Raw genomic sequence first — 26,178 nt, forward strand, 5'->3', positions numbered from 1 at the left:
ACATGATTTCACCACGTTCTCCCCTCACCCCCTATAATACCATTTACGAATTTCCTTGACTGGTCTCTTCCACCTTTATTACAAAGTTTGCCATTTGAGTCTAATGAAAATCCTCTAAACTCCTGGGCCCAGCCAAATGGAAGGAGTGAGGGTAAAGCTGAGGGTGAGTGGTGGTGAGTGGTCTAGAACCAGAGTCCAGAGCCCCTGGCAGCTCTCAAAGGCTGCTCAGGGCCTCCACCGTGACTGCCTTTATCACACACCCAGGCTCCTGGCCTCTTGTCTGCCCCCAGAGGCACAGCCCTCCTCCCTCAGAGGCTGGCCTGGCTCAGGCTGGGCTGGGCTGTAGGGTTTTCTCAGCTCGCCCCCTCCCACCCTAGGCCTGCTGCCTCAGTGGAGCAGGTTCCTGCCACTGTTCTGGGACTCATCTCCCTGCCTTGCTGCATCTGCAGCCCTGACACCCCACATCTGGAAGTGCTGCTCCACCTGCTGGCCCTGGAGCCCTGCCAGAGGTTTCTGGAGATGCTGGTTGACCCAGCCTCTTGGGGAAGAAGAGAAGGCTCTGGGCTGAGGGAGTGACCTGAGGGTGGAGCCCCAACCTGTTTATAGGACCATGGCTCCTCAGAGGCTGGCAGGTTCACAGCCAGTCCCATCCCATTGGAAGAGTTGCTGCCAGCCAGCCAGGGAGCTGGGCCTGGAGCAGAGCTGAAAGGATTGTCATGGAGAGACTGACACCTAGGGAGCCACCTGGCCATCCTCATCAGGTAACCCTTCCCCTCCTCCCCTCAAAGCAACACAGATCCTGCCAGGCCCCCAGCCCGCCACTGCAGACAGTGGACTTCCTGGAACCCAGGAACCACCCTGTGCGTCTCCAAAACTCTGCCAGCCCAAATCCCCATCCACTATCAATTATTTACGCTGCCCAAGAGTGATGAGGCTGAAACCAGGCCAGGGAAGCTTACAAACTGCTCACCCTAGCCCTGCCCTGTGCTTCCCTTCAGCCCAGATTTCTCATTCTCTGCAGGGACAAGGCCAGAGAGACTGGCTGTTCAGGTCTCCCCTGGAGCCCCAGTGGGTGGCCATGAAGAGGCAAAGTGTACCAAGTACACTAAGCAGAGGCATATACCTTATTTGCAAACTTTCCTGGGCTTTTGGAGCCTTGGCCCTGAGATCCAGGCCTGCGTTGGGTTCAGACACCAAGGAATCCTGGGAAAGGCAGAGAGGGACCCACCCACCTGCGGCCCCAGCTGTGTCAGCCTGAGGTCTGGAGGACCCTCTGCAGGGCGGATATCAGTTCAAACGCCCGGATGGGGTCTGGGAGAAACTCAAAGCTGCGGGAGCAGGGTGGTGAAGGTGCTAGAAAGCCCTGGCTCCATCGGCTCCTCTAGCTGGAGCCTGAGCCCCGAACCCAGCCACAGAGGTTTCTGAAGTGTCCCTTTTATCCTCATCTCCCCGGAGAAAGCTGGGCTTCCTTCTCCTCCCACCCTCTGCCTGCTCTAAGCCTAGCCCAGGGGCAAAATTAAAGCCCACGGTTTAGTGACCTGGGATCCTGAGTTTGCCCTCACACCTGGAAAACACCTTGCCTCCTGCTGATATTCCTGGAACTGGCTGAGTCCCTAACATCAGGCCCTTGATACCCAGCCTTCAGGGTGAGCCTCAGCAGCGTCTTCACCCAGGCTCTTCTGCTGGACGGAAGACTGGAGCCTGCTCTGGCGGCAGGAGCTTGGCTGCCAGGACAGGCCGGGCACCTGGGACTTGCTTTGGGACGCGCCTGCTCTGCTCAGCCTGACTCAGGAGGCGCAGGGCGTGAGGCTGTGCTGTAGCTCCCACTCCTCTCCAACCTCCTCACTGCCCCAGCATGCATCACTCGGTGCCAGCAGGGAAAAGGTGGCCTGCTCATCTCTCTCTTCCTGCTGAAGACCCCGTGGTCGCGGATACTCTGGACCTTGGTTGGGGACTCCCTTGGGCCACATCCCCCATGATCCTCTGCACAGAGAGGAGGATGGGGTAGGTCCCAGGGTCCTTGCTCCGGGGGAGACAGTGGCTGGAACTCTTTGCAGGGAGGCACTCCCAGGATCCTACAGGAAGCTGGGTAGGGGGTCCCTGCTGGAGAACTCCTCCACAAGTGTCCAGGGTCAGTCATCAGTGAACAGTATTCCAGGTGAGACCATCTTTCAATGGGGAAGATGGAGCCCCAAGGCCCCAGGGGGAAAAGAATCCTATGAGTTAACATGTTCGTTCAATATCGTATTTGGCTAAAACAAACCTATGAAATTCTAGATACCCACAGGGCAGTGGGGGCAGTTTGCATGGTTTGACAGAGAAGCACAGTCCTGGGAAGGTAGAACAGCACAGGGTCATGAGCTTTGGCCTTGCAGACCTGGGTTTGAATCCTAATGATGTCACCGACTAGCTCTGAGGCTGAGGGCAAGTTATCCTTCCTGAGCCTCAGTTCTCTTGTCTGTGAAATGAGAAGAAATGAGGCTACTATCTTATAAGGTTGTTGGGAGATTAAATCAAGTTCATATATGTAATATGTTAGTACAGCACCTAGAAACATGACAAGCACATAGGACAATTATATAGAAACTGCTGGCTTTTTGCTAAACATTTTATCACCATTAATACCTTTAGCCTCAGAACACGGTGTGAGGTTGAAACTATTGTTAGTCCCACTACGTATGAGGAAAAGAAGGCACTGAGATGTTTAGTGACTTGCCCAGAGTCACACAGCAAATAAGTGGAGGACCAGGGTTTAGATCCAGACAGCCTGGCTGGGAGGCTGCCCTTGTCCACTCCACTCTACTGCCCCTAGTATGACCAGTCAGAATTGTTGCCAGAGCCCATCCCCTGGGTGTTCATGTTAGCGATGTCTAAGAGGTGAAGAGAAATGGGGTTTCGCTTCATTAGGAAAAAAGTCCTGCCAGGGGATGGGAGGCTTTCTGAGGTTGAGAGGCTCTCCGTGACCCTGAGGTTTGAGCATGAGCAATAATGCTCAAATTGGGCAACGTGACTGGATGAAAAGTGAGCATCTGGGGGCACTTCTTAGTAGGCCCAAGAGACTTTAGAGGGTGGGCTGCCCCTGCCCTCCCCTCTGTTTTGAAGCGGGCATTGCAGCACAGCACCCTACAGGGCCCGGGACCCCAGCCAGCACCTTTTCTGTGGCATGCAGTGACGGGATCTGGGTGCAGGGAGGAAAGGGAACCAGGTGTCTGAAAACGCATGAAATCCCTGCCAATGTCAACCTCTGGCTGAAGAGTTGCAGAGTTGACATGTTGCTGGTGTCACTGGAGCTAATCCCTTAGTAATGACCTGTCATGATCATCAGGGAGGGGAAAACAAGCCTCCTTTGCTGGGAGGATTACATGTGCTCTGCCAGAAAGATGACGGAATGACAGGGACACTCAGCATGGAGCCACGGGAGCGGGGCGATGCTGGGACCCGGGGGAGGGGTGGGCATGAGTCCCAGGTGGCTTTGCTGTGGTTCATTGTCCTGTAAGGCCCTCTGTGGGGAGTGGAGAGCCACGTCCCGTGGACACTGAGCCAGCCCCTAGCGAGGAGCACCTGCGCGGAGCAGAGACCGGCTCCCGGGGGGAGAAAAGACTTCTGCTCACAAGCATGGCAGTGGGACAGGTCCTGGGAGGGTGCGAGGCAGGAAGCAGCTTTGGCTTCCTCACACACGTCCCCTCCAGGCCATGACAAATGTCCACCTTGTGAGCACGGTGCTGCCTCTGCCTTCTTATCAAAAACGTGTGCAGGGCGCCCAGAAGAAGCAACACAGCCAGGCCTGGCGAAGAGCAGAAACCCTGGGTCCCAGCAGTGCCAAGGACCTCCATCGTAGGGCTTTGGGGAATCTCCCCAGTGGCCTGTGCCCAGGAGGACTTAGCCACACCCTACCTGTCCTCTGCTTTCCCCTGCCACCTTCTTCTGCTCCTCTTCTCTGTCTCCCCCCGCCTCCCCCAGCTTCTGCCCACTTCGTTTCTTCTTCCTCCTCACTGGCTGTCTCTGGGCCCACTGATCTCACCAGCATCGTCACACACAGTGACCCTTCACCCACTGCTCACAGCAACGCCTGATGCTCTTGGAGTTTCCTAATTTCCACCCAAGAGAAGGTGAATACCTGTGGCTCCCCAAGGCTCAGCCTCCCTGGAGTCATGCGTCCACTTGCTGTCCAGAGGGCAGGCTGGGCAGTGGGGTCACACGCTTTACCAAAGGGCTGCCCTCTCTGGGAACTCTGGGATGGGGTGACCCCGAACTGACATGTCCAGTGTGGTGGCCATTCCTTAGTCCTCAGTTCCCTGCTTTCTCCACCACACTGTGCAATCCTCTCTGATGGGAAGAGAGTCCCACAAATTCCAACCCCCCTGCTTGGTTCCATGGCTGCTGCAGCCCAGAACCACTGCCCCAGGACAGAGGTGGGCAAAGGCTGTCTGGCCCCAGAGCACCTGGAAGTGCCACCAAGCCTCTCAAGAGAAGCCTGGCCCAGACTGGTGGGCTCAGGAATGAGCAGAAAGGACTCATTTGTCTGCCGTTTCTCTGCAGGGGGAGGCCTCCACCTGCTGGCGACTGACCGTGAGGGTCCTGGAGGCTCGGGGCCTGGGCTGGGCTGACGTGTGTGAGTAACTGTCTCCTGGGCTTCAGGGCTATAGGGGTGACTGGGTCCCAAGGGAAGGGCCCAACACGTGCCTTGGGACTGGCCTGGGGTGGGTTGTCCACTGTGGCCTCCGGGGTCTTTGTAGGAATCTGGCAAGGCCCCTGGAGAGGGGTGTGAGGAATTCTCTCTCAGGATGATTCTCTTGACATTGACAGTGAGCGAGGCAGACCCCTATGTGGTCCTACAGCTGCCAACCGTACCTGGAATAAAGTTTAAGACCAAAACAGTCACCAACTCCAGCCATCCTGTATGGAATGAGACCTTCAGTTTCCTAATCCAGAGTCAGGTTAAGGTAAGGTCATGCCACCCACCTGAGGACAGGCGATACCTCGCGCAGGGAGGGCTCTTGGATTAGAGCACACTTTCCTCCAGGGCTTAGAGAAACTGGGGAGAGGGTGTCTCTGGGCCCCAAGCCTGGATGTGCTGTATAGGAGACCGTGTGTGAGCCCAGTGCCTGTGGGCCTGACCTCCAGCAAGTGGCTGGTCCTCTCTCTGGCCATCCATGGAATGGAGACAGTAAGAATCCCCTCCTGACTTGGGTTGCTGTGAGGTTAAAGATAATGCACTCCAATACACTGCCTGGTACATGCAATGCCTTAGGGAACCGGCAAAGCAGGGGTGTGATGGGGGAGGAAAGATGCTTTGAAAGAATTTTATAAAAATAAAAATTAGCAGGGTAAATTGGGAACTTTTCTGGGTTTTCTTTTACTACTTGTAAGTTTTACTGTTATTTTTATTTTGAAGTACAAAGCATGGAGGAATAATCTTTTCTGGCTCTCATGTAGGCTGTAGCCATGAGTAAAAATGTACTAAGTTGTTCTCTGGTCCTAGAATGTTCTGGAGCTGAGTGTCTATGATGAGGACTCAGTCACAGAGGATGACGCCTGCTTCAAGTTTCTCTATGACATCTCAGAAGTCGTCCCTGGCAAGCTGCTCCGGAAGACCTTCTCCCTGCGCCCTCAGGTGCATGGGGATCCAGGCTAAGGAAGTTGCACAGATTCTCCCATCTGTTGGGATGCTGCTGGGTTGAACTGATTCACCGAAAGAGGCAAACCCCTCCCAGAGATATTTACATTTTAATAGGAAAGGCAAAGCTCAACTTGATAGTTATAGACTAAGTCATTCAATGGAGATTTTTACTGTCTGTGGGAGGAGGTTTTGGTGGAGAACTTCCTACTGTCCTCAAAAAACAACTTCGTACAACTAACCCTTCGGGCATTTGTGGCTTCTTAATTCCTACTTACTGCCTCTAACCTCCGTGTGCCCAAGGCCTGCTTGATGAAGGTGTCTGTTCTTTCTCCAGCAGGTGAAGGCGGGGGTGGAGGAGGCCAGAGTTCTGGGGTTGGATCCCACTCAAGAGAAAGAGGAAATGGGCCCTGGGCATCAGCCTCTTTTGGCTTGTGCTCCTTATCTCCCCGCTCAGCTTTGCCAGAGACCTGTTCTCTGCAGACTTACCAACTGTGGTAACTTTGGCAGATAGCCCATCCATCTTTCCCTAAGCCTCAATGTCCTCATCTGTAAAATGGGAAGAATTGTAATACTGTGCCTTCCTTAGAGACTTGAGGTGATGAAATAATGAATGTAGAAGAATTCTGTCAACTCTAAAGACTTATATAAATGTGGATGACTTGCTCATCTTTGATTCCAGGGACAGGAGGAACTGGATGTGGAGTTTCTAATGGAAAAAATGTGAGTACTCAGAGGGAAGGTGGAGGCGGGTAGGGGTAGGGTAAGAGATCAACCAAAGGATTTGTAAGCATGCATATAAGCATAATCCATGGACACAGGCAGTAGAGGCGTAAGGGCATGTGCTGGGGGATGGGAATGTCTGGGGAGAGGTCAATGGGGTGAAAAGGAGACATATGTAATACTTTAAATAATTTAAATTTAAAAATTTTTAAAAAGAAAGCAAAAAAAGTGAGTAGTCTCACACAGCCCAGGGAGTGTCTAAGGACCCAGGCTTTATTTAGGAAAATGTCATTGTCCCAGATCTTCCCATTGGTCTGTCCAGCCCAGATTCCCTGTCCCTCATCTCCCCAAACATGCCAGACTGGGGGTGGGATTCTTTTTTAAAAATAATTTTTTTTAAAATATATTTTATTGATATTTCACAGAGAGGAAGGGAGAGGGATAGAGAGCTAGAAACATCGATGAGAGAGAAACATCGATCAGCTGCCTCCTGCACACCTCCCACTGAGGATGTGCCCGCAACCAAGGTACATGCCCTTGACCGGAATCGAACCCGGGACCTTTCAGTCCGCAGGCCGACACTCTATCCACTGAGCCAAACCGGTTTCTGCTAAAAATAATTTTTTATTGATTTTATTTTTATTTATTTCAGAGAGGAAGGGAGAGGGAGAAAGAGAAACATCCATGATGCGAGATAATCATTGATCAGCTGCCTCCTGCACACTCCACACTGGGGATCAAGCCTGCAACCTGGGCATGTGCCCTGACCGGGAATCAAACCGTGACCTCCTGGTTCATAGGTTGACGCTCAAGCACTGAGCCACACGGGCTGGGCTAGGGGTTCCTTTTAGAGAAATGAGGAGAGGAAGGTCAATGTTTTCTCTGCCCTACTCTCTCTCTCTTCACCTTTCACTCTTCAGAAGCATCTCCCCGCACCCTGCATAGTATCCAGGACTTAGAGAACCCTCAGCATCATCCAGGAGTCCCCATGGGGTGGAGCCTGGGCTGGGAGGGGGCAGGTTAGCATAGGGAGCTTTTGCTTTTGCAAGGCCAGACTGTGGACTGTTTGATTTTCCAGGTCAGACCGCCCAGAAAATCTCATCACCAACAACGTCCTTGTGGTAACCATTGCCTTCCCAGGCTTATGAGGGGAGCTGAGGTGGGGGTGGGCCAGATGGGACAAAGCAAGGACAATGCTTTGCGGCAGACCACCCCTGGCCTCCCAGCTAGGTGGTCACCTGGGAATGTGGTCGGGGGTTGGGGGCTGAGAAGGACTAAAGGGAACATGGAGAGAGGGAGGCTGAGACTCTGCTGTGAGAAGGTTCTGCTCAAGGCTGTATGGCTGAGGGGGTGATGGGGGAATTGTTAGTCCGTCCTGATGTGTTTGGTCACCTGTAATGAACTCATAGTTCTCAGCCCCAGAAGAGGAAGCCCTGGCCAGAAAGCCATGTTATTAGTTAATATGGAGGTAACTGAGGCTCAGAGGGAGTGTCCAGGGGGTGCACTTCCAATCCGGGAGCTTTGGGATAGCGTCAGGAGGGTCAGTCAGCTCTTCCTTGAGACAGTGGAGAGTCCTGGTCGGCAATCCTAAACACAGCAAGCTCACAAAGCTGCCATGGAGAGGAAAGGGCACATGGTGGTGAGAGACGCATTTGAAACTTTCTACTCAAAGTGCAGTCCCCCACAAGCAAGCTGACCGGGAGCAGGGCCAGGCCCAGCAGGAGGTGGATAAGGCACTTAGAGCCCCAAATTGAAGGGGGCACCACCTCAGGGTCCTGCGACTGCCTGTTTGATGGACTGGCATTACTTTTGCGGATGCAGGCATACCTCGCTGTATGGCGCTCGCTTTATTGCTCTTAGCAGATGTTGCATTTGTTTACACATTGAAGGCAAGACCTTCCACCGGCAAAAAGATTCTGACTCACTTTATTGCGACTCATTTTATTGCGCTGGTCTGGAAGGGAACCCACACTATCTTCGAGGGATGCCTGCACACATTAGAATAGTCATCCTATGGCAGCTGCCCCTTATCTGAGGTGATGGAGACCCGGGTTGGGGGGTGCTGATGAACTTGGCAGTTCTGCAGGAGTGGGCTGCAGCTGTCAGCTGGCATGCATTACAGAGAGAACGCAGCAGTCTCGTTTGGCAAGTCAGTTAAGTGGAGGGCAGTCGGGAGGTACTCTAGTTGCTAAAATGTCAAGGATTTATCTGATCCATTTCATTGCCCTGTAGACCGGTGGTTTGTATAATACTCTCAGGGAGCAGTTGTAGTAGAATGAACGCATCCTCCAGGTTGAAGCTGTAGAGAAACGCAGAGACTGAAAAACACACACAAAACTGTGCCTGGCAGCTGGGGGGCCTGCAGAGATTCCAGAAGTTCGGCAAATCTAGGAGAGCTTGGGGGTGGGTAGAGATGGGGCTCCCCTGGCTATCCCAGGACATCTGGCTTAGCAGTTTCAGTGCATCAGAGGTGGGGTGAGGGTTTTCTGGTCCAGTCCCACTCTGGACCCCACTTCTTGTTCTGTGTGTGGTGGATTTGGGACGGTGGGGCTCAGAGGGTGAGGCTGAGGGACTGCAACCCTGCCCATGATGTGGTCTGCCCCAGGCTCGAGAGCTGTCATGCCTGGACATCCGCCTGGAGAGCACGGGGAACACAGCCGAGGTCTCAGGTGAGACCCGCTCAGAACCAGGTCTGACCTCTGCTCGGAATGTGGCGGGTAGATGGGGTGGCTGGGAAACCCAGACAGGGCAGGGGGTGAGCGGCAGGGCAGAGCTTGCCTCTTCTTGCCCACAGAGCAGAAGGGCAACAGGTATCCCCTGGGCAGGAGGGTCCCCCTGACCTGGAGGAGGGCATGTCACAGGAGGTGGGAGTTCCATGGGGGATGGGGCCCAGCAGGCTGGGGAGAGCCCTTTCCAGCATCCTGTTTGCCATGGCCCTTCATCATGTCCAGGCAGTACTGCCGGTGTTCTGGGTCCTTCCCCTAGTGTTACCCTTCTCCCTCTCTCCCTAGATCAGGACAACCTGGAGCTGGAGCTGGTGCTGAAGGGGTCATATGAAGACACGCAGACATCGGCCCTGGGCACAGCCTCTGCCTTCCGCTTTCACTACATGGTGGCTCAAGAGGCAGAGCTGAGAGGGCGCCTGAGGGTGGGTCTTTGGGTCTCGACTCTGGAGATTTTTCACCAACCTAGGCCCTGGGCTAGCTCCAGCTGCTGCAGGCTCCTCCCTGGCCTTCCCCCTGCCAAGGCCAGTCCCCTGTGGCTGTGTCAGCCTCCCCCAGTTAGGCACATGCCCTTGGCAGACAGGAGGGTCACAAGGGCCTGGCGGGGGTGTGGGGAGGGACTGTTACACTGTGTCTGTCTGAGCCCTTTAATGGCTCCTCCAGTGATGCTCTCAGAAAAAAATCTTGTTTCTGTGCCCACAGACCCTGCACAGCCTGGCCCCTGCCCAACCTCTGCTGCCTCATTTGACCCACGTTCCCCTCATTCATGATGCTCCAGCCATAGCTTGTCCCTTCTTGCTTTTCAGACATGCCCGTGCTTTCCCTGTCCCCCTTTGTCTCCTTCCAAGGCTGCTTCCTCCTCCTTCTCCTTTTTCTCTTCCTTCTCCTCCTCATGTAGATCCCAGCTCAAATGGTACCCCTTCTGAGGGGCTCTCCCATCTTAAATAGACCTCATACATCCCACTTCTGGTTATCTTATCACACTGCTTATTTCCTTTACAACACAGGAATATTAGTTCATTACCCGTTTCTTGGTAAATTCTTTGTAATTCATACATGATCCAGTTAGAACAATGTCAGAGGCAGCAAGAGCTCTGCACCAGCACTGCTGTTCTGAGTTGCTCTGAATCCATGTATTCCTCTCAATTCTTCCCGACTACGCCAGGCTAGGTTCCTTCTTGAACCCCGCTCGCTCCACTAACTGTTGGGAACTTAGTCCAAGTTCCTCCTTTATCCTCTGCTCACTAGTTACAGGTGTTGGGTCTGAGCCCCTCTCCCTGGGGCTGGACCTCCTAGGACGCCGGGTCTTAGACAGAGAAGCCCAGAGAAGTTGTGGGTGTACAAGAATGAGTCTTTGTTGCAGAAGCCAGTGGCCACATAGCCCAGACAAGAACAGTCCTCACAGCAAAGTCCATACAGGCAGCCATACTAGCACACTGGCTGGTGAACACATATCTTTCCCACATAGTAGCATTATCTCTGTACCCACAGCTGTTATCTGAGCAGCCGCACGCTGCCCCCTAGACTCACCGCTTCACATAGCAGCAGCACCTGAGCTCTCTACCTCAGCAGCTTCTCCTGTCTCCCCTGCCTAGCACACTGGCTGGTTAACATCGTAGCTACATCTGAGCTCTCTGTGAGCTCGTAACCTTACATCGTAGCAGTACCGACTCTCAGATCCACCTCAGCAGCCGCCTCTAGCTGGTCAGTATCATGCATGATACCATTTAGACAAAGGAGGCCTCTAGCCAACAATGTCATCAATCATTTGGGTTATAGAAGGGCACATTGTACTGTGAGATCGCTGTGGCCTTGCAGCATGTTCAGAGTGGCCTTGGACATTCCAGCATACTATCCACACTCTAATTAGCCTTTACTATCTGGGGACTCTGGCATGGTTCTCACAAACATAATTAAATATTAGCTATTATTACATTAAATAAATATTAGCTTTTATTATTTTTATTTGTTTTTTTATTAATTTTAGAAAGGAAGGGTGAGGAAGAGAGAGAAACATCAATGTGAGAGAAACATTGATCAGTTGCGTCCTGAAACCTGGGTATGTGCTCTGACCAGGAATTAAACCCACGATTCTTTGGTGCACAGGACGACACTCCAACCAACTGAGCCACACCAGCCAGGGTGATATAAGCTATTATTTTTATAATTATAATTATTACTAGAGGCCCAATGCACAAATTCATGCACCAGTGGGGTCTCACGGCCTGGTTGGCGATCGAGACCTATTGGGGGGCCAACTGGCCGCGGGAAGCTGGCTGTGGGAGCACACTGACCACCAGGGGGCAGCTCCTGTGTTGAGCATCTGCCCCCTGGTGATCATTGCACATCATAGCAACTGGTTGACCAGTCATTCTGGTTGTTCCAGTCATAATGGTCGCTTAGGCTTTTATAGATAGATAGATAGATAGATAGATAGATAGATAGATAGATAATTTTAATAATTATAAATATTGTAATTATTTTTATATTACCAGAGAAGGACTGTGTCTGTCTGGATCACTGTTTAGCTACTCAGTAAGGGTTTGTTGAGTGAATGAATGAATGAATATTTCCCTCCAGAGCTCCAAAAGCAAAGACTGGAACTCAGACACCTCAGCAGGGCTCCTCACTATGCCTCTGAAGTCCTTGACTATGGGGAAGAAAATGATCATTGATGTTCCTGCTACAAATGTAAGTGGACTCGGCTGGATGGGAAGTGCCAGTGAGAATAAAGACGGGGGAGCCCAAGGCCCCCAGTGGATACTCATATTCCCTGCAGGGTCTTGGACATTCTGAGCAAAGTCTCTTTCTTTGATTTCAGGCCCCAGGAATGAGGCTACAGCTCAAGGCTGAGGGCTGGTAAGGGACATTTATATCTGTCGGGGACAGTAAGGGGTGGTCATGAGGCAGGGGAGTGCTGTGGAAAGACTGGTCCTTGGGGTTTGGAGCAGGGATGTTATTTGGCAGCTATTGTGCACTTGGCCAACCAGTGGCTGAGCTCTGCAGGTGCCCCCTGACCCTTGGACCCTCTGCTGTCCCAGCCCTAAGGAGCTGGCGGTGCACTTGGGCTTCGACTTATGTATGGAGGAGAAAGCTTTCCTGAGCAGAAGGAAGCAGGTGGTGGCCAAGGCCCTGAAGAAGGCCTTGCAGTTGGACAGAGACCTACAGGAAGATGAGGTTTGGGGGATACATAGGGGTGGGGGTGCAGATACCTTGGACCGGCCTTAAGGGAGTACCTGATTCCTATGCCCTCTCCAGACACTCCAGTCAGCAGAGACTGGGGAGTGAGCATGTGGGAGGAGATATGGAGCATGGGTGAGCTCTGGGGTCCTCACTCCCTTTGGAGCTGTGTCCAGGGCTGAGAGCAGTCACTTCCTGGGGAGGGTCTGGGTGATAGCTCTAACTCTGACTGCACCAGGCCCTGACCCCGTCCTGATCAGGTCCCTTCTCTGGAGGCAGGAGGCAGCTCTAACGTTGTCCTTGTTAAGCCAGCCTGTGTCTTTGTGTGGTCCAGGTCCCCATCGTGGGGATCATGGCCACAGGAGGAGGTGCCCGGGCCATGACCTCTCTCTATGGCCACCTGTTGGCTCTGAAAAAGCTGGGACTCCTGGACTGTGTGACGTACTTCAGCGGCATCTCGGGAGCTACATGGTGAGGGCCCTGGGGACTGGAGAATCAGAGATGACAGGCCACAGAGGGGAGTGGAATGGACACCAGAAGGACCCTCTATATGGGGAAACCAAGTAGTTGTGAGCAGTATGGTCTGATGGGTGCCATGTGGCTGTCTCAAAGGGAGGAAACAGAAATTACAGAAGTCCTGCCATGAGGGAGGCATTACAGGATTTCCTCTCCATACTTCTGAAGAGGTCTAAGGCAACTGATTCAGAAGGAGCTGGGTTTGAGTCTCCCCAACACCACTTACTGGCTGGGTAATCTTAACCAGCTTATTTCCTCTGATTCTCGTTGACTCATCTCCAAAATAGGGGTAATAATAGCACATCCTCCATAGGATTAGAGTGAGACAGCCCAAGTAAAGCACTTAACTCGTCTGACACATTCCCGGAACTCCAAATTGATAGCTCTTTTTTCTTTAATTGTTATTCCCTCATTTAATATTCAAAACACTCTCTAGGGCGGTTTTTTTTATTGTCCCTATAGTATAGATAGTATAGATGAGGAAATTGAGGTCAGGAGGTGCTATTTTACCTAAAGACAAAATTGTCTCCCTACACACCAGCCTGCCTATAATGAAATGAAACTTTTCACTGTTAAGAGATGCATTCCTTTGAATCTTATTGAAATGTGACTTAAAGAAGTGAAAGAGGATATTCACCTCAAAGGGTTTAGGTGACAGCCGTTGACAAGTAGCCTCAAAGGGCTTTAGGACAGACCTCTGAAGATGGAAATAGGGTCTAGAGCTGTGCTGTATGTTACAGTAGCTGTAGCCATGTGCGATTATTGACCACTTGAAATGTGCTTAGTCCAAATAGAGCTGTATGAATTTTGAAGACTACGTTTGGAAAAATATAAATTTATCTTAATTTTTTATATTAATTACATATTGGAAATGATCATTTAAATTAAATATATTATTAAAATTAATTTTTACTGATCTTTTAAAAAGTGTAGTTACTACGAATTTTTAATTACATACGCGGCTCACATTATATCTATATTGAACAGCCCTGATCTAGAAGGAGGGAAAGCCCTGAAGCATTTTCCAGAAAGGCGGAGCTTTGGTGGCAGGAACAAAATGTTGGGAGAAATCTCCAGCGTTGGACGGAGTTGCAGCGTTGGAAGACGGAGTTGTGCTGGGCCTCATCAGCCTATTGTACTGTCCCTTTGTTCTCCCAGGACAATGGCCCAACTATATGGGGACCCTGAGTGGTCTCAGAAGGACCTCGAGGAGCCCATCCGATATGCCCGGGAACACCTGGCCCAGAGCAAGCTGGAAGCCTTCTCCTCGGAGCGGCTGGCAAGCTACCGCCAGGAGCTGGAGCTGCGAACGGAGGAGGGGCGCCCCACAACCTTTGTGGACCTGTGGGCTCTGGTGCTGGAGTCCATGCTGCACAACCAGGTAGGGCACCTGTGCATGCGGGGTGGAGCGTGAGTGCATGGGCAAGGCTGTGGCAACCCCGCAGCTAGCTGACGCGCATGCGCATGTCTGCAGGTTAAGCGTCCTGGACCCTTGGTTAAAGAATGTGGAAACCACTGTGTTTCAGTGTCTGCCCAGCTTCGGGATGCTGCCTTTATGAGTCAGGCTATTCTTCAATTAAATTGCCATCAAACTGAAATTTCTGGGCCTCCCAAGGACTAGGGACCAGACAATGCTAAAGTCGGTTCAGCAGACAAAGCTTTTGCATGCGTTTAAGAGTCAGTGAGATTGTTCAAACAGCTTTTATTTTATCTATACTACAATATGAAATATATTCTTCCTCTTCATCGTCATGGTAGTGTAAAAGCAAGATTCTGGTGCCAGATTCCTGGGTTCTATCCCCTATGCGTCTCACTAGCTATATGTCTTAGGCAAGTTACTGACCCTCTCTGTGCCTCAATTTTCTCACCTGCACAATAGGAATGAGAATGGTACTTACCTAACAGGGTTGTTGTGAGCAATCAATGGTACTTGGCACAGAGTAAGCATTCAGTGTTAGCTAGTATATTTCTTTACTATTTTCCTAACACCATTAAGACAAATCTGAGCATATACATTTTTTATAAATTGCTTCTTTAAGGAAAGCTTAGTAAGTTAACTACTGAATCTTACATTAAACGATACAATTATTAAAATCAGTGATTTTTTGCACTATTGTTGTACCACATATAATTATCTGAACAAAGTTTTTTTTAAAGCATTTGAAACAACTAAAACACAAAAAAGTATATTTAACATGCATAACAAAAGTAAACTATCAAATATACTAGCAAAGGAAAGATTCTTACTTGTCTTATCTTTGAGTGTCAGGAGTTTGACAAAGAATAATTATCATGTAAACTAACTAAAAATGAATTTGCTTTGATTAAAAAATTATTTTTATTCTTGCTGGCAAGCACAGTGCTACTTGGAAATTACCAGCCATTCTTATTTTTTTATTTATTAAAAATATTTATTTTAGCCCTGGCTGGTATGGCTGAGTTGGTTGAGCATTGTCCCATGCACTGAGAGGTCACCGGTTCAATTCCCTGTCAGGGCACAGGCCCAGGTTGTGGGCTTCACCCCCTCCCCCGCCCATCCCTCTCTCCCCCTGTCAGGTACCTGTGGGAGGCAGCCATCAACGTTTCTCTCTCTCACATCAGTGTTTCTCTTTCTCTCTTTCTCCCTCTCCATTCTTCTCTCTCTTAAAAACAAAACAAAAAATACATTTATTTTTCAAAAAATCTTAATGTTGTTAAATATTTATTATGATAATCTTCAGTCCTAATAAAATGCATAAAGCATAAAGAATAATGTAATGAATATTCATGATCTCATCAACCAGCCTAAGAAATGAAATGTAACAGAAAGAGTTAAAGCTTCTGGTGGTCCCCTCCCCAGTCCCATTTCCCTCCCGCTCTCAGGGGTAATCACTATTCTGAATTTAGGTTTATGAGCACGTATCTGCAACCTATATACATATTTTACTATATTATGTAACATATAACATCTATTGTATATGCCGTTATTATGTACTTTGCTAGAGGCCTGATGCACGAAATTCATGCAAGCGTAGGCCTTCCTTCCCCTGGCTGCCGGCACAGGCTTCCCTCTGGCACCCAGGACCCGGGCTTCCCTCGCAGCCCCGGCTTCGTCTGGAAGGTCATCTGGAAGGACATCCAGTCTAATTAGCATATTATGCTTTTATTATTATAAATTACATATACCTTTACTAGGTATACTTTTATTAAAAATGTATATCCTTAAGATAAACATATTATTTACACAAATGGCTTTGTACAGGTCTCCCTGTGCACATGTGTTAGAGATTCTCTGTGCCTTGAAGTTGTACACCCAGTAGTGCAATTGTTAGGCCACTAGGTACATGTACCTTCAACTTTCTTAGCTATTGTTCTCCCAGAGGGTTGCATTAATTCACACCCCTACCACCAGTGTATCAAAACTTCTTTTCCCTACATGTTCTTCAGGTTTTAGAATTTTTATTTTATGGGTATGAAATGAAATTTTATTGTAGTTTTTCATTTTCTTGGTTTTTAGTGAAATTGATCATATTTTCATTGAAGTATATTTTCATTGGGACTTCCTTTTCTGTGGATTACCTACTCAAATTCTCTTATATTTTTCTATTTAGTTCATCTTTTTATATGATTTTGTAGGAATTCTTTATATATCTTGGATATTAATCCTTTACCAAATCCAATAGATTTTGATGCATAATTTGAATATAACCCAATATAGTATTCTTTTTATTCATGGTTTGTGCTTTTTGGGTCTTCTTAAGAAATCTTTCCCTATCTTGAAGTTATAAAATATTGTCCTATATTCTATATAATAAAAGGGTGATATGCAAATAGACCAAATGGCAGAGCAAGCAAACAACCAACTGAAGCATAATATGCTAATAATATGCTAAGGCTGCTCAACTGCTCACTATGGTGTGCACTGACCACGAGGGGGCAGATGTTCCAACCAGTAGGTTAGCTTGCTGCTGGGGTCCAGCCGATGGCCACTGAGCGAGATGGGCTGGACATGCCCTGGAGCCCTCCCTTGGTCCTTCCTGGGCCTGATTGTGTACTGGTAGGGTCCCTCAGCCTGGCCTGCACCCTCTCCCAATCCAGGACCCCTCAGGGGATGTCGGAGAGCCGGTTTCAGCCCGATCCCATAGGCCACTCTTTTTGGAAGGGCACCAGGTGCAGGGCTCATGGCTGGTGAGTGCTGTTGCAGCAGCGTGAGCCTCTCCCTATCGGGACTGATTGGGTGTGAGCCCGCAGTAGGCACAGCGGGGCCAGGATGAGTGGGAGTGGCAGGTAGGAGCTGCAGGTGGCTTTGGACTGCAGGTTCTGGCCTGATCCCTGCAGGCCACCCAGAGGGACCCCACCCATGCACAAATTTGTGCACTGGGGCTCTAGTATTCTTATAAAAGTTTTAAAGATTTGTCTTTTATAATTAGGACTTGAATCTGCCCAGAGTTTATCTTCAGGTATTACATGAATAGGAATCCAGGTTTTTTTTCCCTCATATAGATAGCAAACTTTCCCAATATCATTTATTGGGGTTTTTTTTTTCACTCCACTGATCAGTCTTGTTGCTTCTGTCATGTGTCAGCTTTCATATATTCACAGGGCTCTTCCTGAGCTCTCTGTTCCGTTCTGATGAGACTGATTCTTGATCCTGTGCCAATATCACACTGGCTTAGTTACTCTGCCTTTGTAATACATCTTGGTATCTGAAAGGGCAAATTTATCTGTATCTGCCACCTTGGTTCTTCTCAGAATGATGTTGGCTGCTTTTGGCCCTCTGCTCTTCTGTATACAGAATAGAATCAGCTAGTCAAATTTCATGATAAATGGGATTTTCATTGAAATGGCATTGAATTTATAAAACCAACATAATTACTTGAAATATTTTTATTTTATTAATATATCCTTGTATTCTTTCATCTACTGTTTAAATTCATGTTCAGTTTTGAGGATGTTTGTTTTATTAACGGACTTTTCTGCCTAGTGGCACCAATTAGTTACTATAGAATGGGAGAAGCTTGTTAACTGTTCATTTTACAAGGCGCTAGAAAATGCAGTTTGACCCTAGGCCATAAAGAAGACTAATTTAATTACCATTTGATCCTCCAGTAATGACTCAGTGCACAGTTGTTGTTTTATAATACATATATGTGTGTGTACATTTTATTGATTTCATAGAGGAAGGGAAAGGAAGAGAGAGATGGAAACATCAATGCTGAGAGAGAATCATCAATTGGCTGCCTCTTGCACGCCCCCCACTGGGTACCAAGCCCACAGCAACCCAGGCATGTGCCCTGACTGGGAATTGAACGATAACCTCCTAGTTCATAGGTTGATGCTCAGTGCACAGTTTTATGTACAAGGTTCATCATAGTTATTTTTTAAAAAGACAAAACTTAATTAGTTTTTTCTGTTCACAAGAATGAAAGTTCTTGTGGTATTATTGAGCAATAATGTATTCCTTAAAATGGGCACCCATTTGGCTTTTAAAATGTCCCAATAGGAAAGCTTTTCAAATATTACTTTTTTTCTTAGTTATCATGCTTTATCCCTTTCTTAAAAAATATTTTTATTGATTTTAGAGAGGAAGGGAAAGGGAGAGAGAGATAGAAACATCAATGATGACAGAGAGTCATTGATTGGCTGCCTCCTGCATGCCCCACACTAGAGATCGAGCCCACAACCCTGGCATGTGCCCTGACCAGGGATCAAACTGTAACCTTCTAGTTTATAGGTTGATACTCAACCACTGAGCCACACTGGCCAGATCATGCTTTATTTCTTAAAGCTGACATTCATTCTGTGCTTTTAAAAATAATTCTTTATTCAGCCCTAGCCGGTTTGGCTGAGTGGATAGTGTAGGCCTATGGACCCAAGGGTCCCGGGTTTGATTCCTGTCAAGGGCACATACCTTGGTTGCAGGCTCCTCCCTGGCCTGGGCCCTGGTTGGGGCATGTACAGGAGGCAACTAATCGATGTGTTTCTCTTACATTGATGTTTCTCTCTGTCTTTCCCTCTCTCTTCCACTCTCTCTAAAAAAATCACTGGAAAAAAATATCCTCAGATGAGGATTAAAAAAAAATTCTTTATTCAGACAAATTTAGTGTTGATTTTAAACTTGTCTTTAGATAAAAATAAGTATCTGTACTATACTAATCTACAGTACCAAAAGTAATTTTAAAATACTAGAAAATGTAATTCCCTTCACATCAAATTACAATTTCATTAAACATTGTCAGAGAAATATTATACCTTGAATTTTACTCAGAACAACTTTATTAGTTCACATACTTCTATAATATTGCTTCAGTTTTTGTAAAAAAATCCTTTGTAAAATACACTAGTTATAATCAGTGCTTCTCAAACTCTCCTTCGAAACTTTTGTCTTTAGCCTTTTACTGGCAAGCACTGAACTGCTTAGAACCTGTTCGCCATTCAAGGAGAAGCTCATTTTTCTCTTATCTTTTCCTGAGTGACGGTCTTACATGATTTTCTTTAACTTTGGACGAAAGGTTTCACACACTCATTCGCCCCACCCTGTATATCCCGAGCACGTCACCATGTCACCAACACTGCACCCGGCGCCCTTACTTCAGGTGGCCCTCCAGCATCAGAGTGGCATTCTGCTGGGTTAGGGGTCCTCATTTGGGAACTAGGAGGCTAGAGGCCCAGAGGCCTGCCGTGACTTACTGGTGAGCTATTCCAGGAAAAGGAATCCTGTTTCAGTCGATGGATGGGGTGTGCTGATCCTTTTCCAAACCTTTCCTCAGAGCAGAAATTGTGCATCTGAGTAAAAGGACACATCTCCCTTCATCATACATGGCATAACCAGGCCAACAGGATTCCTAACTCAAAAGACTTTGAGAATGGAAAATCAGGTATTAATCAGGCCCCCTCCTTTCTCAGCACACACACATTCACATCTGCAGGACTGACTTGCAGATAAGACAGATCATCAGTGTCCGTGGCTTAAGCCATATGGGTTTTTTTTCCTGTGGATTCCCTAAAACTCAAGTCATATTGGGTGTCACCGAGGAAGTGGGGGAGAGACTGTGGCTGACACATAGGTGCTTTCATCCAATGACTGCGGGCTGATGGGAAGAGTAACTTCACCGGTGGAGGGGTTTCCTTGCTGGATGGGCTGGGCAAGCGTCCTGGGACACACATCTACCTGGCTGATCCTCAGAATCACCTGGGGGAGATTTTTAAAAGGCAAATTCCTAAGTGGTTTCTGCTGATTCTCAGAATAGACCCAGTAATCTGTATATTTGCCAAACTCTCTAAGTAAGCCTGAGGATGAGGGCTGATATGGCAGGTTGGGAACCGCCTAGGCCTCACTGCTGAGGGAGGTGCCCTCCAGCTCAGAGCCTCAGAGAGGGGCAGCACGTCATGGTACGTGCACTGCTCCATCAGAAACAGCCCGGGGCCTGTGGCAGCAGGATTCCCCGCAAGGTGGGGCTCCAGGTAGCCACCGGCATTAACCTTGCTGATGCTCGAGATGAACCCTGTTTGCATCTCTGGTCAGGGATAGAATGAGAACTTTCTGTGCCCCTAGAACCCCAGAAGGCCAGACACAGCCCTTGCCATCAAACACGGAGCCTGGAGTGTTACTGAAGAGAAAATTAGAAACAGAAGGCAAGAATAAACTAGGGGATGATGAGGGGCAGGTAAAGACCCTAGGAAAACGTTTGGGAGGGGCTAACCCTGGAACAGCATTAAGGTGAACCTAAAAGGGCAGCTGTCCCCTGGCAGAGCTTACCGTGTACACTAAAGGGGCACTCTTTTTTTAATTTTTCACTTATTATTTATTTAGTAATTGAGGTAAAATTGCTATAGTATATTTTAACTGACTTTTAAATGGGCACAGCTGCTAATACAGATAGCTTACATATTCAATATACAATTCCTACTTATAGTAAGAAACATCCTATGGGACCAATTTCCCAGCTTAGTTCCTTTCCTCGCTCTTACAGTTACCTAGAGAATAGGTATTAGGGTCTGAATTTCCTTGCAGATGAGCTCTCACTGTCCCTTTGGGCAAAAGTCAATGACAGTAAGTAAGACATTTTTCTTGACGACCCCAAGAGAGTTTTTCTTATTTGCTCTCCATCTACTCTAGTTTGCACCCAGAGTTTCCTCTCATTGTTCCTCTAACCCAGTGGTTCCCAACCTTTTTTTTTTTTTTTTTTTTTTTTTAGCCATGCCCCTAAGAATCTCTAAAATCCTGATGACCCCCCTGTGACATATAATTCTTATTATTCAAAAAGTGAACTATTCACATGGAGGAAGCCTAAAAGGCAATTAACTTGGTCTAAACAAGCTTCCAAAGAAGATGGCATCCATGAAAGAGAAAAATAGAATAACGAAAGGACAGTTGAAGTACTGAGGAAGAAATCACTAAGAAATTGTTAAAAAATAATAATAATATGAAGTGATATGAAAAATAGCAAATAAAGTTTCAAAACATATAATAGAGAACTGAAATGCACAAATATGTGACAATATGTACTTATATACTGTATATGAGGCCACTAGAACCATAAGAAATGCCAAAAATTCACTGTTAATATCTCATTCTCCAATTGCCTCTCTTAAAAATCAAAGTGCCCCATGTTGGGAACCACTGCTCTCACCACTACCACACTTCAATTGTGGATTGAATAAGGTGGACTGTAAAATCTGGGTGACCTTCTACATTTGAAAAGACCCTGCAGGGACTTCACCCTGCTCCTGGAGCTGTGACCAGCAGCCCCCTACCTGCCTCTCATGCCCCACATCCAACCAGGCCAAGTGGTAGTGATTCTACCTCTAAAACATTCCAACCTCACCGCCCCTGCCCTGACTCAGGCCATCTCCAATCCTCCCCAGTTTCCCTCCTCATCTTCCTGCCAGTTCAACTTCCAACCTACGAGGAGATTCCAGTGTCCTTTCTAGACAATACGTGTGCTTAGGTGTATGTGCACCTTCGTGTCTGTGCGTCAGGGACAACACCCCCTCCACCCTGAACCACAGGATGCAGGGCGGGGTTACTGTTGACACTGCAGTCCCTTGTGAGGGGCACTCTCTGGAGAGGCACAGAGCACAACCTGCATAGCCCACAGTGTGACCCTGTGCTCAGAACATCGGGGCAGGAGTGGTAACTGAATGCGTACAGCGACCCATACCACCCAAATCCTAACGGGGAGCTGCCTCCTACCTGCAGCCTGTCCCCACCACCCTGTCCCGATGGAGTTGCCCCCTCTAGGGTGCTCCTAACCTCACTTAGGCCCTGTGCCCCTCTGCCCCCCACCCAGGTGATGGATCGGAAGCTGTCAGGACAGAGAGCTGCACTGACGCAGGGCCAGAACCCTCTGCCCCTCTACTTGAGCCTCAATGTCAAAGAGAACAACCTGGAGACTTCCGACTTCAAGGGTACAGTCCTCAGTCCTGCCCACTCCACCCTCCAACGTGCACACACGTGCGTACGCCCACAGCTGCTCTGGACCCTGTGGGTCCCCAGAGAATTCAAACAGGAAACTCCTGCATAGATGGCCCAGCCTTCAGGGAGGGTGGTGGTTCTGGTGGTGATGAGCCAGACAGTGGACCTTGCTGGCCTTGAGGTGGGTGGGGTGGTGGTGATGGTGGTGAGTGGGTGGTCAAGGGGCTGGGTAGGATAGTGGTCAGCTCAGGAGTCAGCCAGGCAGGGAGGAGGCTGAGGCCTGCTGGGGGCAGAACCTTTGACTCCTATCAGAGCTGGGGCTCCCCCTGCCCATTCTTCCCTCATTCCCATGCTCCCTCCTGCCCCTTAGAGTGGGTCGAGTTCTCCCCCTATGAGGTCGGATTCCTGAAGTATGGAGCCTTTGTCCCGTCTGAGCTCTTCGGCTCCGAGTTCTTTATGGGGCAGCTGATGAGGAGGCTCCCTGAGTCCCGGATCTGCTTCCTGGAAGGTGAGGTCACCCTGAAGGCCCTGGCCAGGCCCGTGCCAGGCCTCCTTGACTGGATGTGACTCCTGTGCTCAGGTCTGGCAGAGCCCCTGAGAGGGCCACACTGGGCTGTGGGGAAGAGGCATTGCAGAGGCAGCCTGCCCCTCCTCTCATTTTCCACCTGCACCCAGGGGTGGGGACCGCTGGCTTCCAAGCCATGGGGGGCAGGGCGCTGAGGCCGGGGGCTGACCTTTCATGGGGTTTGGTCTTCAGGCATCTGGAGCAACATTTTCTCCCTGAATTTGCTGGATGTCTGGTATGACCTCACCAGCTCTGGTGATGCCTGGAAGCAACACATCGAGGACAAGATCAGGAACCTGGGTAGGAAAAGAAGGCAGCAAGGGGAGCCTGGAATGAGGTCGCTTCCCCTTCAGATGCCAGGGGTGGGGGGCTGTCAGAGGGAGGCAGGACCAGGCATCGCCAGGACCAATGTCTGTTTCCCTGGGCCCAGAGGAGCCCCCTACCTCCTTGAGGACCTCCTCATGGCTGGAGGCCTTGTGGCTGCAGCCCGGAACAGCACTGGCCCAGGCATTTAAGGGCGTCCTGACGGGCAGGTCACTCTGCCAGCACAGCTCCAACTTCCTCCAGGGCCTGCAGCTGCACCAGGACTACCGCAGCCAGGAAGAGTTCTCTACCTGGGCAGGTAAGGGGACTGCCGTGCGTCCTTGGGCAACAAGGTTAGACTCCAAGGTGGAATTGGACTGTGGCTGGGACTGGCAGAGGCCTTGGGGGTCATAGCACCCAATCCTGGGGAGTGGCCTGGGAAGGTAATGGGAAGGGCAGGTGTCATGTGCATTCAGGGAGTGACACCAGAGGTAAGAAGGGGACGTGGGAGCAAATGCAATATGAAGGAGGGGATTGTGAGTGGGTGATCCGTGGCAGAGTGGCTGCCCCTGACTGTCTCTCCTCCCCCATCAGACAGCCAGCTAGACTCCACCCCTGGCCAGCTGACCCCGCAGGAGGCCCAGCTCTGCCTGGTGGATGCCGGCTACTTCCTCAACACCAGCGCTCCCTCTATGTTCCGGCCAGGCCGCAGGCTGGACCTCATACTCTCCTTCGACTACTCCCTGTCCTCGCCTTTTGAGGTGCTTCTGATTGTTCGGCCAGACTGAGCTCCTGGGGCTAGCAGCAGGGCCCCTGGGTCACTGGCCCAGACCACTTGAGTCCCCAAAGGGAGGGAGGGGTGAGAGGCTCTGACCAATGCTCCTGCCAAGTCCTTGGTTGGAAAGGCCTTGGAGGTGCTGGAGTGCTGGACTCCCAGGACAGGTGGACAGGGAGGAAGCATGCCAGGCCTGCCCCAAAAGGAACAGCTGGTCAGAGCGGGGAGGAGACCCTGTCCCGTCCATATCCATCCCACCAGAGCCTCCCTGGGACTCTGGGGAAGTGGGGGCTGGGGCCGTGATACTGAAGTGGGTCCCCTCCTGAGGCCCTCTAGGCTCTGGGACTTGAATAGCCCAGCAAGAGCAATCCGAAATCGGGCCGGAGGTGCGGGGTAACCCAACTAAAGATTTTATTATTATTTTTTAATATGTTTTATTGATTTTTTACAGAGAAGAAGGGAGAGGGATAGAGAGTTAGAAACATTGATGAGAGAGAAACATCGATCAGCTGCCTCCTGCACACCCCCTACTGGGGACGTGCCCGCAACCAAGGTACATGCCCTTGACCGGAATCGAACCTGGGACCTTTCAGTCCTCAGGCTGACGCTTTATCCACTGAGCCAAACCGGTTTCGGCCCAACTAAAGATTTTAACCAAACAACATTGCAGACCAATGGCATCCTTTGCTTCCCTCTGAGCATCACAGGGCCATGAACAGGAGCCAGTTGTCTGGATACTGGGCAGGCAGTCTGGGTGGGAGCCATCCTAGCATTTCTGGAGCGCAGACCTGGATGACCAGGAAGTAGCTGGCTCTCTCTGGGGCCCTCTCCCCAACCAGACGCTGCAGCAGACTGAGGTGTACTGCCGAGGCCTGGGGCTGCCATTCCCCCGTGTGGAGCCCAGCCCACAGGACCAGCGCCAGCCCAAGGAGTGCCATCTCTTCTCGGACCCCACCTGCCCCGAGGCCCCTGTCTTGCTGCACTTCCCATTGGTCAATGCCTCTTTCAAGGACCACTCAGCCCCAGGTGAGGCAGCCCCTCCCTCCATAACAGCCTGGTAGCCTTGGGCCCTCCCCAGTGCCCTTGTGGCCAGCACAGAGGGAGGAGAGTCTTAAGGCTAGTCCCTTCACCCCCCGTCTTGGACATGGCAGTGCCCTGGTGTCTGTTGCAGATGCCCACATCCCTGCAGGTGCCCTCTGTTTGCAAAGTCACTGTGCTGCTGTCCTCTTTGTCATGACCCCATGCTCTTGTGCCACCCCCCTTGCCTCGCAAGTTCCCCTGGCTACACCTGGGCCCCCCAGCTCTCCTGCTTTGTGGGGTGGAGTTCCAAAAATCCCCACATCCGGAGGCCACCTGCATTGTCACCGTCTGCAGCCTGCTCCACTGCTGCTCCACCAGGCACCAAGTTGTTGGAGGAGTTCATAAAAGCTCCCCAGGCTAGACAGCCAGGAAAGAGAGGTCCCGGTCCCCCTCTCTCAGAGGCCCCTAAACCCCCCTGGGGTTTCACTTGGCTTCTAGTGAGCTGGGCCTCTTTCTCAGTGAGCAAGGCCTGTCTGCAACCCCTGAAATCTAAACCCTTATCACATTCCGTCCCATCCTTGCCTTCCACCAACTGGTCCGACTTTTCTTTCCTTTTGCTGGGAAAACCAACTTCCTGCCTTTGTGCATTATTCCTGATTTTCTACTTCCCACCATAATTCCAAACCTTCCAGCTTTACTCTTAACATGCTCAGCACACATCTTGGAATTCTCTTCTCCTCTCAGCAAATACTGGTTCTTCCAAAGCAAAAATCCTTTGGTTTTATCATTATTAAGAATCCATTCACTAACCTACTTGACTTTGTTGTTCTGGCTGTTTCCAGCTTACCCCTGAAGGTGATATAGATATATAAGGCTACCTGAATATTCAGGTGGGATATTCAGTTACCTGAATAGTGGAAGACATGAATGCTACAAGGAAATAAAATGTGAGGAGCAGCAAACTCTTCATATCTCAAAAGAGAATCCTACTATCCACATTTATATTTCTGGGCAAAGACATAGAGGGCTGGGAGGGAAGCAAGGAGCCCCTTCAGTGGGGAACAGCCCACCCTTGTGCCCAGTTGTGGAGGCCTCTGAGTGCTGCTCCTAACTCCCTCCTACCCCTGAGCAGGTATCCAGTGCAGCCCTACAGAGCTACTGGCCGGCCAGGTGGATCTCACTGGGGCCACCTCACCCTACTCCCTGTTCAACATGACCTACAAGGAGGAAGACTTTGACCACCTGCTGCAACTCAGTGCTTACAATGTGCAGAACAGCCAGGGTACCATCCTGCAAGCATTGAAGATGGTTCTGAAGCACCAGACCCTGGAGGCCAGGCTTCCAGGGGCACAGTCTTAA

At 49.9% G+C, this 26,178-nt stretch overlaps 1 protein-coding gene across 1 annotated transcript; it reads left to right on the forward strand.

The window, feature by feature from the left end:
• Positions 1–716: 716 nt before the first annotated feature.
• On the forward strand, positions 717–26,178 carry PLA2G4D (phospholipase A2 group IVD; the record flags this gene model as incomplete). The annotated part of the gene is made up of 20 exons (XM_080644715.1): positions 717–761; positions 4,540–4,612; positions 4,807–4,943; positions 5,483–5,614; positions 6,300–6,340; positions 7,419–7,461; positions 8,946–9,009; positions 9,352–9,488; positions 11,644–11,754; positions 11,885–11,922; positions 12,105–12,240; positions 12,578–12,714; positions 13,918–14,140; positions 22,032–22,149; positions 22,527–22,664; positions 22,914–23,021; positions 23,152–23,343; positions 23,619–23,785; positions 24,639–24,825; positions 25,952–26,178. The coding sequence occupies 20 exons, from the start codon at positions 717–719 to the stop codon at positions 26,176–26,178; spliced, it is 2,454 nt and encodes an 817-aa protein (XP_080500841.1).

This window comes from Plecotus auritus (genome assembly GCF_963455305.1).
Source record: "Plecotus auritus genome assembly, chromosome: 1".
Taxonomy (NCBI): domain Eukaryota; kingdom Metazoa; phylum Chordata; class Mammalia; order Chiroptera; family Vespertilionidae; genus Plecotus; species Plecotus auritus.